General features: G+C 44.4%; 1 protein-coding gene across 4 annotated transcripts in view; it reads left to right on the top strand.

Annotated features, from left to right (window-relative positions):
- Positions 1-14,495, top strand: part of LOC100742170 (pumilio homolog 2) — a 68,121-nt gene that overhangs the window by 17,826 nt on the left and 35,800 nt on the right. For all 4 annotated transcript variants that reach the window (XM_012394525.3, XM_012394528.3, XM_012394529.3 and 1 more), the window contains 4 exons: positions 637-748; positions 828-927; positions 1,014-1,144; positions 3,257-3,608. In XM_012394525.3, the coding sequence (XP_012249948.1) occupies positions 637-748; positions 828-927; positions 1,014-1,144; positions 3,257-3,608 (695 nt within the window). The remainder of the gene's footprint in view (positions 1-636; positions 749-827; positions 928-1,013; positions 1,145-3,256; positions 3,609-14,495) is intronic.

Below are 14,495 nucleotides of genomic sequence, written 5' to 3'. Positions count from 1 at the left end.
GGTGGGAGCAACGTCCCAATGCCCAGGGTCGTACCTACTGATCCACCCTGAGCGCCGGCACACCAACCCCCTATATCCACCTGGACCCGACGAAATTGCGTCATATGGAACCGTAAAATTCATATAGTACCCTAGAATCCTAGCGAACGTTTTCTTCTCACAATGTACGAAGCCGATCTTCTTTTTTTTCCCTTTTCAATCATCGTTGAAACCCTTCGATTAGAATGGTCTCGCGGGAAAGCCAACGATACAGTGGCAAACTGTTAAGGATTTTTATGATAGAATTTCCGTTACACCTTTGCGGGTTTCTCGCTCCACGCCTTTTATCGATTACTGGTTGATACGACACGAATACGATACGGTTTCGGCACATTGTTAACGTTCCCTTTTAGAATCGTCGAATTTTGTTCACGTAAAAAAGCTGGCCTTCTTTCAATATTTAATGGTTAAATAGCTTCGAATTAAAGAGCTTTTATGATGTAATGTGATGGAATCGTTGGTCGAGATTAAAGGATAACGGATTATCGGATATCTGTCTTACACGCGAGCGTTGATTGTAATTTTTCGATGGGGATGGGTGTTTGATTGAAATATACGTCAGCATGGCATCGTGATTAATGGCGTTTTTAATTTCAGACCATGCCGTCTCACAACCGATTTCCATGGGCACAGGTAGGCGTGTGGGTGTCGGGACTGGTTATCATCATCAAACATCAGAAGTTGGGACGGTCCTTAGCCCCAGAAGCAGGTTAGCATATGATTTAAATATTTAAAGGAATGGGACAAGTTTGTTGTTCCTTGAGTCATCGAATTGTTTTGTTTTGCAGTGAAACGGGTGGTCTGGGGGTTAAAATGGTCGAATACGTTCTTGGGTCGAGCCCTACGACACCTAAAGATTTGGAACCCAGAATGGTTTCTCTGAGATTGGTAAGCATATAGGCGAAATAAAATGTCGAGCAGACCAAAACAAATTTTACAATTTTATTAAAAGATATTTTTGTTTCCTCGTGTAGAACACCGATGCAGACAAGAAAGAAAAAGAGAAGGGCTCGGCAAGTCCTTTTGACAATTCTAAAGACGACACAGGTCCTCAAAACAACGGATTAACATCTCAAAATGGTCTCGATGACGATAAAGGATTTAAGTGAGTATCGAGATTTAATTTCGAGTAATATCAATTATTATATCGTATAAAAAGTATTATAAAAAGATGCAAAGATAATTGTATTAAAAGAATATGAAAAAATGAAGGTATTTATTAGGCGCAATCTGCGGTACATTCAGGGTTTGTGTAAATAAGTTATGAGAAAAACGCGTTGCTATTCTTGCGTAGCTATAAATAATTGCTTTCAATTGAACGACAGTAAATGTGTCATATGCTGTTCGTGAACAATTACTATTGCTGTGAGGAGCACGATCGAGGAACGTAAAAGTGGCAACTGTCAAGGGCGTGCATGTTCTACCTACTCGGCGGACGATGACATCATAAGTTTGCCTCTCTGGTGTTTGTTGCACCATCATTGTACGCCATCTGGTGCTCCGCTTGTACCTCATCTACTCGATATTACCGACATTCCCCGTGCTGTTTATACTGTATCATTGTGGTTTCTTTTCTTCGTTAAATGACGATAACATTCTTAATTCGTTTACTCAAAAAATTTATATTTTGTAATAATTAAAAAGGATGGTAAATTTTATTGTATATTTAAAGAACTATATGAATTATCGTGCAAATGTCTTACTCGGTCATTATTCTTTGTTCTATATTAGCGAAAATCGAACATTGAGATCAATTGGATTAAGAAACGTGGCAAATAAAGCAGAAAGAAGAAACGGAACTTATATAGTAGCGTTGTCGTTGTTACTTAAAAATTTCATTATGGTAATGATGTTTGTTCATTATTGTTGACCGTCACGGTCTAAGCATCGAATTTCCCCTTTTTATAAGATCAAAGGTACAGGTCCCTGAACATGAACATTAAATTATATTATGCCTGTCGTTATACAGAATGTACCGTTATACTGCACTGCTAATCGTACATTCGTAGAATCTTGCTCGACTAGTTTGTAAAGATTTTTTAGACATTATTCAAGGTATCGACTTGGAATTTGATAACGTTAACGACAAATATTCGTCAAAGGCATAGAAGTTAAGATAGCTCGACGTTTAATGTTCTTTTTTATCGTTAATTTTATACTTGATTATTCGTTAGTATTAGAGAAATGTGAAACAAGTTGATTTCAGAGGAAACTAATTGCAATTTTCTAGTTGTTTTTGTTTTTTTTTATTATCCATTTATTTCCAACACACTGTAATTATTTTTAAGATAGTTGTACATAGTTACACACGCGTACAAGTTCAAGCGCCCGAGTTACATTGCTAATAGATTGTTATCACAATATGTAAAATAGAATTCTTTTAGCCCTAAGAATTGTATACTCGTGTCACGTAGAATCAGGTTCGTGACATTTACGATTGTAGTGTTAGAATGGTTAACGAAAGCTGCGTCACTTTCTTTATATAGGGAATAATAACAATAGTGTAGTAATCCCACTGTGCAACGGTTTCCTTGCCATTACAATCAGAGGTAGTTTTTTAAGAAATTTAAGAGATCTTGAGTATAATACAAATTAACTTTGCAAATTCGTAATAGAAATTCAAATTTAAATCATCAAATGCATAACTAAAATTGAAATTCATTTCTCGGTAATCGTTGTTTGCTTTCGTTAATTAAGATATTTTTCCATGAAAGGAAAACAACTGGCCTTATCGAGGCATAGATACGCATAGATATCAAGCTGTATATTTTTTCATGGAGTTACAGTACACGTTGATTCGCGAATGATTCACGCTTCTTTTATTTTCATAAGTGTATCTAGCGAAACGGTTTATATTTCCGTATATCATGTGTTGAACGCATTGTACTCTGGAACGTACCGTAGGCTGCCTTCAATCAGAACGAATCAGTGAAATGCATGAAATAGAGAGTAAAGAGATGAAAAGTATTTGATTCCGCGACCCTCAAGACAGTTGCATAATCTGCTCGTCTTTGTTTGTTCCCGTTTCTCGTAAGTTAAAGTAGAGTCACGGTTAATTGTGATAATATTACGGATGCTGGTTATTGAAAAGCTGATTGCTATTTATACCTGACAATTATTATCATTGTTTTCAAATGTTATCCGCTACATGAATGAAGGGATTCCCTTTCGTTGGAAGAACGACCGCTTAATGCCGTTTTTCGTCTTTTATTTGCAGTCGTACACCCGGGAGTCGGCAACCTTCTCCAGGCGAAGAGGAATTTCAGAAGAACGCAGCAACGACTCTTGTGAGTGCTGGAGGTGGTGGAGTCGTGTTATTGAAACCTGGCGTCGATGTGGTTGGAAGCGAAGAACATTTCATGGCCGCCTTTGCAGCGGCTCCACCGCATCATTTGCAACATCATCAAGCACCACCGACGCATCATCTTCAGCACCCGCACTCGCATGCGGCGCAACTCTTTGGTGCACAGGCTCCTCCACCCCCACAGGGTCCGCCACCTTCGCAACAACAACAGCAGCAACAGGGACCCCCACAGGCGCAAGACACCACCACTCACTTTGATGTTCAGGTAAGTCTCGACCTTATTGTTTTCCCTCTTTGATTCCACGGGACGAAGTCGGAGAAAAGAATTTTTTTCTCTCGGTGGAATACGCCTTTTAAGACGATACAAGATGGTATGCGTGAGATACGAGGAGTAACGAGCGAGCAAGACTACATATCTCGTCTCTAAGATTTCATCGCGCAAGCGAAAATTTACTTGAACGGCTATGTTAAGTTCACCTATCTATACGGTTGATTGTTGTTTTTGGAGCCGGTTAAGGATGATTCTAACGAAGTATCAAAAGGTTGTCCCAGTTTTGTGTTAGCTCGCAGTATATTTTTGTGTAACGATTAATAAATCACAAACGTACTCGTAAATTGTGAAAGCAATCGTACCAGTTTAAACGTCCTACATAGACGTGCATCGTAAGGTTGTTGATTATTATCAAAGGCTGCTTGATCAAGTAGCTCGACGAAGCTCGTGCATTAACTGATTGCGACGGCTATCGGTACGCTTTATACACTTCCGTTGCCATCCAATTTAAACATTTCGACGAGACGTTTCGCAATGAAAGAAAATATTTGACTTTTGGGCAAGCTTGAACTCGATGCCCTCTCTTGTGTCCGTCGTGAATCTGGGAAAGTATTCAGATTGTCGTAATATCTTAATTAGTCAGCAAACCTGCCCGTGGATCATACCGTAGGTCTGTACGTGATTCCATAAACGCCATCCTTTCTTGTTAACGTTACGTTGAATTCTGTTTGGTGCAGTAGAGTATGGTCTGACTAGTGTAGGACTCGAGGAATCCATAATAGTTCTAGAACGGCGCAGAGTATTTAAAGTCTGTCGATGGTTTTCCACGCGAAGGGCGTCGCGTCGCTGCTGGTGTTAATTTAGCGATTGTACTGGCGACTAGGAAGAGGTTATTTTTAAGCAGCAAGCAGCTGATACTAACGAGCGGTCCAACCACCGAGCAACCCTCTTGTACGGGTTCTCGACGGACTTCCTTCGCTTTTGAAGTCGCGTTTCATTCGAACGAGCATGCCTGTCGAGGGGTGAAGGTACAGGCGAGCAACAATAGAATAGACGGAATAGTTTGCATGATTTACTAGCATTTTCACGAAATTATCGATGCATTATTAACCGCGTACCGATTTTCTTAGCTAATGTTAATTATAGAAAGGCGTATCGTAAATTATGATAGCACTTGATGTAACCGTCGTAATTACAAATCAAAGTATAAAACATACATTGGACGTTTATTTCGCCGTTGATCAGACTTGGCAAACCTTCGACGTTTACGACTTTTGATTTAGTTGACGAATTCCTTTTCGTACAAGATCAGATGGCACTGTAAAAGCGAGTTTAAAAGCAATTCAACGATACGGGAAACCTTTGAAATTCCAAGTGTTGTTCGTTCTCTTTTTTTAGAGCGTGGCCAGCAGAAAAAATAGACGTGTCACTTTTCAAGCTTGCGTCATTGTCGACAGCTCACTTGCAGGGCGGTTATCGTTACTGACCGTTTGTTTCTTTCGCATATTTTTGATATCAATACTTGTCTTATAATCCACTTATCTCGTCATTCGGATAATTTATTGAAGTGTTTCGTTATAAACATCAAGATACGATCATAGTTTGCATAATTTTGAAGATAAGTTCCGCTCCAATAAGTTAACTAGACACGCTCGGAGCATCCTGCCACAAACTTGGCTTCGAGATGCGACCAATGATCGAATCTTTCCACTCTCGGCAACCTTGGCTAGTTTTATCCTTGAGAATGTAGCCTCGTAGGACATATGTAGCTACCTTTTCTTTTTTTTTCCTTTTCTTCTCTTTATTTCGCTTAGCGAAAAAGCGTCCCCCTCCACCTCCTTTCGTATTGGAACTCGGTATGACCTGACAGCTTAAGAGACGCGTAGAAGGGGAATGGAGAACGATCTCGTCCTCCGGCAGGGACAAATGTATAAATCACAGAGTGACAAGTTCTCGACATCTACTTCGAATCCTATTCAGAAAATAGAGCAGACGTTATATAGCCATCCTAGCACATATTCATGTTTATGCACGTTACACTGCATGTCCGAACGTTATATCGGCGAATGCATCAAAATGCCTTTCGTTATGAAACCTTCTTCATACTTCGACCGTCATCCAGCAATTTCGTGTTACGTGGCTGCCAGTGCTTTTCATCTTTATTGCAACTTTGCGCTCGATATCGAGGCGATTATAACACGCTACGTTATTACCTATAAATATACGTATGTACATATCCGACAGAGTATCCTTTCTGGTCAATTGTAATCTCGGCAATGTAATTGGAGATGTGTAACATTTAATTTAGTCCGTGGACGCGATCATCGAAGTCGAGATCGATTCGAAGGTGACTGATTCGAAATTAGATCGGGGGACCGGAACTTGAGGACATCGATGTGTATTCCGTTCTCGTCGACGTCTCGTTTCAAGTATGAATCTACGTAGCCTGGTCTATGTTCCATATTCTTATGTGTTTACAGCGAACCGTTCTTCCTATCCTAGAGCGTAGTAGCTAGTCCGGTCGCGGTATATTCCCGCTCTTCTTTCGAACAGGACTACGCTAAGCTGAAAGCTTTGACGGCGTGCTCGATTAAAACGTGAAACGTCGCTCTTAAAGATAGAATTTTTGTAAGAAAATCAATAATTCCATGTCGTGGACGTGTGACGGATAGCAAGTTTCTCTTTGTACGAAATGCCCGCGGTTCCTCTGAGCGTACAGACGCAGAGAAGCGTTGCCATTCGAAAGCGTATGCGTTTCAATAAGAAATTTGGATTAACGAATTACTCGGAAATTTTTTGTGCGATTCACACCAGTGTCTGTGTGACAAGACAAATAAGAATATATGCGGCGTATCGCATAGCTAGACACGTGAATATACAATTCTGCTTGGAAAAGAGGAAATCACAAATGAAAGGGGAGAAAATGCGGTGTACAAGACCTCGGGTCGTCCAACTCGTTTTCCACCCCCCTCATATCCCCATCTCTCTTTCTCTCTTGATATGTCTCTCCGTGCGTGGCGTGCGCGCGAGCTCGCGTCCCCTCCCCTCTTCTACGGGAAATAGTACCCATCGTAGGCAGCATTGTTCCCAGGGTAGGGGCCATAGCGCTGTATTTTCCACGTGACGAACGAAGCGCGTATGCACAGGTGCAGCTTGACTGCCATGGCTCCTGTAATCTCTTTCTTCCTTGCACGTTCGTTCTACCTTTTCGTTTCCGCATGCCTCGATGAAAACGCGAAATGTCGCACAAAGCATGCATCGAGCGCGGTGTACGCGGTCGCCGAGGAGGAGAGAAAAAAATTGCAAACTCGCGACGCGACTTGTGTTTCGCCAACGAATTCGTTATAATTTTTTTCTTTCCTTCTTTTGCCCTCCCCCGCCCTTCCTCTCCCCCTTTCCATTTTCCCTTCCGCAATTAGTGCCGCATTATACGTCAAACCGGATTCCGTCAGTGGTTGTCGTATTAATTAACACGCTGCGCGCCGTTCGTCTGGCGTGCGGTGGTTGCGTTTCAGCGATTTCCATCGGACGTCGCGAGTTCAGATACACGTGCCACCCACCCCCCAATGACACCCTCTTACCGAATATTCGGCGACACGGTCGCTGTCCCGCCACTTCACCGTTGTTTTTCCGTTTTTGTCCCTTTCTTCGTCGCGTCTCGCGAATATTTCCACCACGTTGTAGCCTATGGTCTTTCACGACGTAACACACATAAAAATAGAACGCTCGTGCAGCTCGTGAGCGTATTACGCCAGCGTTTATGCACGCGTGCTTGCCTTCGGAGCACGAGAAAGCGTGTGCGATGGTACGAGAGAAGTGCGTGCACGCATGAGACACGGCTGCCCTCTGATCGCGTTATTACGCGAAGGCTCGTGCTCGTCAGTGCATGAAGCGATTCCCAGACCTCGTCTCCTTTCTCCCCTTCTCTCTGCAGTTTGCTTCCCTTACCTCTCGCTCTCTGTTTCTCCATTCTGCACGTTCTTCGCTTCTTCCTTTTCTTGTACCCGACCACTCCACGGCATTCTCGTTTTTCCCTCTTCAACTTGTTCAGAGGCACCCCCTCCCCTTCTCGCTCTCCTAGATTCGCTGGCATTTTCTCCTCTCTTTCCTTCGTTTTAGCTCATCTTTGGCTATACATACAGTGCTCTTCTTGTGATCACGCGAAAAGCAGGAAGAGGAGCACGAGAATGGAGAGAGGGCAGGGGGGTGAGAGCGGGAGAAACCCTTTAAAGGTGTGTACACACATATATACACGCAAGCACGTAGACAGGCATCGGGTTGTTGACTCGGTGCCCATTCAGCATAAAGTGCAATGACTTCCTCCGATGAAAATCTGTATCATCGCCCGAAGGCTACACTCTTCGGGGGTAAGCACGACGTTCCTCGCCGTCGTTGCAGTTCCGGTCAGAAATCCCAAGCCACTGTCCTATTCCCAGTGGCCTTCTTTGTTGTGGAATATCGAGTTCCGCGGCAGCTCCGTTTTCCAACTTTTCAGCTAGCCAACGTTTCCGTTTTAAACGCTTTACAGTTCCTTTGACGAACTGACAAATATGCACGCGAGAGCTACCCTATCCACGACCGGCTATTGTTGCTCCCGAGCTATAGCTCTCTCCGCTGTGGTGGCTGCTGCTGTTGCTGGTGCTGAAGAAGTCGATACGATTGTTTGGAGCCCGAAATTCTTCGCGAGCAGAACGGGTTTCTTCTCTCTTTCTTTCTCTTTCTGCCTGCTTCCATCAAACGTTCGAATTTTATGCGTAGCTACGGCCAAACGATGCACGTTGCTTGTACTCAGTTAGGTTTTAAATGTCAGGTCGTTTCGATTTTGCTCGGAGCTCGTATAGCTCGTTTAGATGCGTTTTTAGCCAACGAATTGACTTTGTTGTTTCACCATTGCGTTGCTACAGTTTTGCAAATAATTGCTAGCGCGCCTCGAACTGCCTGACGATCGGCGAACAAGCCAAGTGCTTGTCACTCATTCGACGATATTTTTGGTGGACTTACATAATCGGCCATACTTACGTAGCAAACCTTCCTCCTTTTCCCTTCCTTCATCCGCGTGCGCGTGCTCCTCAATTTTTCACGCTGGCTGACTCACTTTGGCATAGCCAGCCACGGAAGCCGCGCGAATATCACCGTGTCCTTCACATACGTGTTTCGCTCTACAAAGGGATTTGTCCAGCTTATTACATTAAATTTTCTGTACTTCAACTTCATCGCTCCTATCTCATTATTCCGCACTGCAGGTTTTTTTCAGCCAGACCGGCAATTTTTACCAGAATTTTTTTAATGGACCGTATAACTATTTTTTTCTCCTTCCTTTTTTCTATCTTTCGTTTAGTCGTTTTTTAGTCGCGCGCGATTCGACTTTCGGATAATGCAACGCGTTTCCACATTCTTTCTAATTATCGATCGTACGAGCCCTCTAACTATTCTGGCATGCGGTTAGTTGACTACGAAGTTCGCAGGTGGCAGGCAACGCCAGTCCTGCCAGTGAATGCTACATGTTGGCTAATCGAAAACAACAAGGATTAGCAAATCCATGACGAAGTAGCGTGATAGAGGCTGAAGCAATTAAGGACGGCAAGAATGTGCGCACCATTTCCTTACCTCGACCAATTACACCGTGCTTTCATCGGAAGGCTACACTCTAATTAGATAGCATAATCTACTTCGTTCGCTCTATACTCCTCTCTGCAAACCCGCTCGCTCGACAGATTTATTAAACAACGATTCATTTGTCGGGCTTGTATTCTACCCGTTTCACGGCGTGTTTCTCGTGGCTAATCGAAAACTGATTTATCGCGTTCCGGATAATTAGGAAGCCACGCGCGGTCTCGGTGCCTCCCGTTTTTCTTCGATTCTCTCGTCTTTGATCGTCGTAGACGAAGATGGACGCGCACTCCACGCGTCGCGATCTTTAAAGATGAACGTTTCCTCCTATTTTTCCAACACCCGTGCGTAGGCATCGCCGTTCTGCAAGTTTATGTAAGTGTCTCGCACGTTGTGTTCACTGTCGCGGAAACCGAGTGAGCAGGTCAAAGGACCTTTCCACCTCGGGGACTAGTCTCCTGGAAGACTACCGCCTCAGCAATTAAGTGGAAAGATCCGATCTTTCCAGACGCGCTACACTCTCGTAAATTTTCCTCGCTCCCGACTAACTCGTAGATCGAATTTTGGAGACAAGAGAGCTCATTTGTATTCTCGTCTTTGCTTCAATACAGATTTATCAATTACTTCTATTTTTCTTTCGTAATTGATGCAATCGATTCTACGACGTTACAACCACTGACGTAGTTTCGCGCGAACGTTCTTCAATATTCGATGTCCAAATGCCATTGCCTTTAAATATGGAAATTATGAGTTTTCAACGATGCGAAAAGTTTCTTGGTTTTCTTTCAACAGCTATTAAACCCGTGTTTTTTAGCTGTCATAATATTCACGACCCTTCGTGTTCACAGTATATCCCGGTGTCAAGCTGATTATTTCCCCGGAGGCCGAAATTACCACGTAATTCCTCTCTCTCTCTCTCTCTTTTTCTCTCTCTCTCTTCTAAGCCCGTTAATAGGTCATAGAGAAAGGTCAGGGTTGATGTTCGTTGAAATTTGTCGAAGTATCGTGCGATTTCCCTCCTTCTCCTTCTCTCTTTCACGGAGAAAGCTCTTTCGTTGATGACTCATCCGGATATCCACGGAATGTTTGCTCGAAACGTCGATTGCAAAAATGCCGGGCGTCGGCGCTTTTCGAGCTATTTCGTGCTCCACGCGTACGCATAACCAGCAACACCGATAACATTTTCAATTAAGAGACCTCCGCTGTTCGGCGGATAGGTGGAGAGAAGTTAATTAACCGACGACGAACCGCGTCTTGAGAGGCGTAATATCAACGAATGCTAAGAATACTAGTTTTAATATTGCTTTGTCATGCAACGCGGCCTCAAGACGAAAATGACACTTGGTCTGGAGGTTATTAATGAAACGAGAGAGATCATTAGTCTTAGAAGAACAGCGTCGTGCCTCGTGGTGGATCCTAATTAAAACCACGGATCACCCGCGGAGTCGAATCTAGGCTAGAAACCAACTTGAAGTAGCCTCTCCACCTTCACCTCCAGCCCTGTTTCAACGTGTAGCCACCGCATCTTTCGTCCCCTTTTTTTTTGCAACATCTACCTACCATCTCGAGCATGGAAACACAAAGCAAACGCCCTGAAATCGTGACCAAGTGCAAACTCTAGAACCGGCGGTGCTCAAAATACTTATTCCTCTTTCTCTCTCTCTCTCTCTCTCTCTCTCCCTTTCTCTCTCTCTCTCTCTCTGTCTGTCTGTCCTCTTTGTGTTGGTTAATCATCGAGAAATGAACGAAAAAGAAAAACAACGATCAATGAGTTACATAACCAAAGCACAGGAACGAGGAGAAGGATCGAACAATCTAAACAGAGACACTTTAAAACGTTCTACCTGGAACACGGTTATTTTTTCAATATGTAATCGGAGAGGAAAGAGAAACTCGGGCTCGTAAACGGTCAAGGATTCCTTCGTCGATGGTGGTAATTTCAATATTTACGTTTTCGTCGAGTTTGCTTTATCGATTACTCGTTAAAGAATTTCAGTCGTGGTTACACCACCGCGTTTAAAAGAGAGGGAAAGAGAGAGAGAGAGAGAGACAAAGGGTGGAAATTTCCAAGTGTCGCTTGATCGGTGTTTATCACCTTTTTCCTCAGAACGAAGGCTCTTTAAAAACCACTTCCTACGGTGGAAACGCGTTTGTTGCACCGTCGTCACGGGTGCATGTGCACACAGGTAGCCGAGCGAGCGACTCTAAGTGTGGGCAATTGCTAGCTATATTTTTATACGTATGCCGCGTTCAGCTGGAAATTTTTTCTTATAATAAAAGATCCTAGGGTGCGGGCAGCGTTGCCGTGTTTCACAAGGGTTGGTAGGGGTCGATGAGAGAGAAAGACATCGTGCGGAGAAACGGCAAAGACGAGGAGAGAGCCTCGCGGCACCTAACACGCGAACTCGCGTGCTCGCCCATCCCTTTGAATCTAGAGGTTCTCAACTTGCCTCAGTCGGCCAATCGAATTCGTATAGGCCGATTGATACGTTCGCGATATCCCTCCGGGGGGTCAAAGACATCGATTCGATTCAGTCGTGGAACGAAACACCCGAGAAAATACCGGATATCTCCTAGACGAGCGCTTTGGGAACGTTCCGCCGTTTCTTCTTACCTCCAAGGTAAGTAGGGGAAGAAGGACACGAGAAAAGGCCCAATTTCCTTCGACCGCATTACAGAAAAAAAATAGCAATATCGCGCTTTCACTGACCCCTTTTCTTATCGCATAAGATCACGCTCCATTTTTAACGTGTATTAATTAATCGCGTGGTGTATTAGTTTGAAACGCGGGGATGGAGCGTGCACTCCGTCGCGTTCGTTTTTTTTTTTTTTCTCGATCGAAGCCACGAATTTGTCGAAGGCTCGAAAAGGTGGAAGAGAAGAGGAAGAGACGAGTCGAGTACGAGAAAGCCTTTTGGCTCGACGACGCTTTCAACGTTCTATCGCTCCGTGTGCCATTGATTTTACGCAAATACGCGATACCACGGATATATCAGGAGACGTGTCGCGTTGCATAGTCCAGTGGCCGCAAGGTGAATTACCGTTGAGATTTTAATTCGTTGGCGACGACTACGCAAAGGGACGACTCATTGACCATAGCTGCTGCCGCTCCCTTCGATATGCAGCTCGAGCGTTTTTTTGCTGCGGAGCTGGAACGCGCGAGCCTCTTTTCAGAAATCAGGCTAGTTTAACGGATAGTACCATCCTGACGGTTACCATTCGTTCGTACAATGCCGCTTCTGGTGTGTGTTCACATTTGTACTTTGCTCGCCCCCTCCCCTTACACGGGCAGCTATATTCTCATGGGCAACCGTATTTGCGCATTTATGTACATGGAAGCACGAAGTTGCTGATATGTAAATAATAGCTGCTGCAAGGTACGGTTGGATAGGGGGTATGAATAGTCCTCTCCCCTTTTTGATTGCCTCTCCTCCTTTTCTTCGTCGATACATCGAGTCCTCTCCTCGTTCCACTCGCTACATTCTCTTTTCCCCTATAATTACTTCTTTTTATTTTTTTCCTATAACTATCCATCGGTTTTCTCGCCCAGTTTCCGTTTCTCCCACTCATCTTCGATCTACTACTCCACTACTACTATACTGTCGGTTTCATCCTCTCTTTCTTACTCCCTGCTTCTTGCCCCTTTTCCATATTCCTTTTCTTTCTCTCTCTTCTTTTTTTTTTTTTTTTAACTATTACCCACTGTCTTCTTTCTCTCCGTCTCCGAGCTTTTCTCTCGCTCGCAATCTCCTTTTCTCTCCGCTGCTCTGCTTCTCCGTCATGTTGTGTATTTTCCTCCTTTTTTCTTTTATAACACGCCCCTTCCCTCCCCGGTGGCCGCTTCTGTGTCGGTGGTTCCCATCTCTCTCTTTGTCACTCCCCGCACAGCTCCACTCTGTGTGTCGCCGTATCGTTCTATATGTATATATGTGTGGCCGCAAAAGGGAAAGGGGGAGAGCTCCCTGTAGACAATAGGCTGTTGGCTACGGGCGACGACAATGTGCCGGCTGCGCAAGAAAGAGGGCTGCCTTCACCCGTCTGCTTTCCTCTCCTTCGACGCTCTCGTTTCTTCTCCTCCGCGCTCTCCTTCCTCTCTTCCGCTCCCTTTCGACTCTTCACCGGCCCTGAGAACCCTCGAGGTGGTACAGCGTACATCAAAATTAAGGCACGGCCAATTAAAGTCGCGCGAAACACGCCTCTCTCTCTCTCTCTCTCTTTTTCCATGACGCGTTTCTCGGCTGAACAAGGAAATTTCACGGGCGAGACGCGAAAAGTTGGCGGGATTTTTAGCCGGCGTTCAAACGATATTTCGGGATCGACGATATTTTCGACGCCGCGGTAATATACGCAGGGGAGAGAAAAAAAGAGTTGCCGGTGCGTCGTAATAATAACGCTCAGCCGCAAAAGCAGTCTGCAGCTTTTCTAAACTTGTCAGGTCGACGTGAAAATCGATACACGCACACGAAGTGGAAAGAGATGAGAAAGTGCGACCTGTTTTGCGTTCGTATTAGTTTGTAGTCGATTATTGGCATTTAGAAGACATATATGTATATATATATATATAGTGCTGCGTTTTGAATCTAACCCAGTGTTAACCCTTGCCCGTGTGCCAGTTCGATCGAAGGAGAAACAATGCCAGGAGTATTGTAGGCCAATTGATTTTATTTTTTCCTCCCTCTTTCAAAGGATCACGCTCGGTATACATCGAGTATACACGGTTACTCTTTTATTCTGTCCTCTGTTATCCGGCATACGATATCATCTCGGGATACCCTTCAGTTTCATTCGGAGACTTGATTCATCATACCGTCAGTGCATCCGTGTCACGAGTACGGCTTTCCCCGGGGGATGAAATTTTCGATCTTCGATTTGTTTCCTTCTTTCCCACTTTCTTTTTTCTTCGGCTGTACGTTCTACGCGTAGTCTCGAAGTCGATGGCAATGGGAGATCGAAACGCGAATCGTATCCCGATTTCTTGCACCTTTATTCCTCTTATTTCTGCCCTCGTCGACGTTATCGTCGCCGTTGTCGCCGCCGTGCTAATACTTCTAGTTACTTTTTCACCTGCGAGCAAGTTTCTGATCTTCGTGCAAACCTCTCGACTAGCAAGGCGACACCGGGGGCAGGCAGGAAGAACAGGCAGGGCCGTACTTTGGGGCGAGCCAGTTCCCTCTTGGCTCCGCTCTGTATGCCAAGGCACGAAGGGGGTAGTCGTCATCTTCTTTTGAATCTCATGAAACTCGCGCGCGCGCCTGCCTTTGTCTCACCCTC

Source organism: Bombus impatiens, unplaced genomic scaffold (genome assembly GCF_000188095.3).
Source record: "Bombus impatiens unplaced genomic scaffold, BIMP_2.2 scf_0091, whole genome shotgun sequence".
Taxonomy (NCBI): domain Eukaryota; kingdom Metazoa; phylum Arthropoda; class Insecta; order Hymenoptera; family Apidae; genus Bombus; species Bombus impatiens.
The sequence above is the reverse complement of the archived record's forward strand: the minus strand, read 5'-3'. Positions and strand labels throughout refer to the sequence as shown.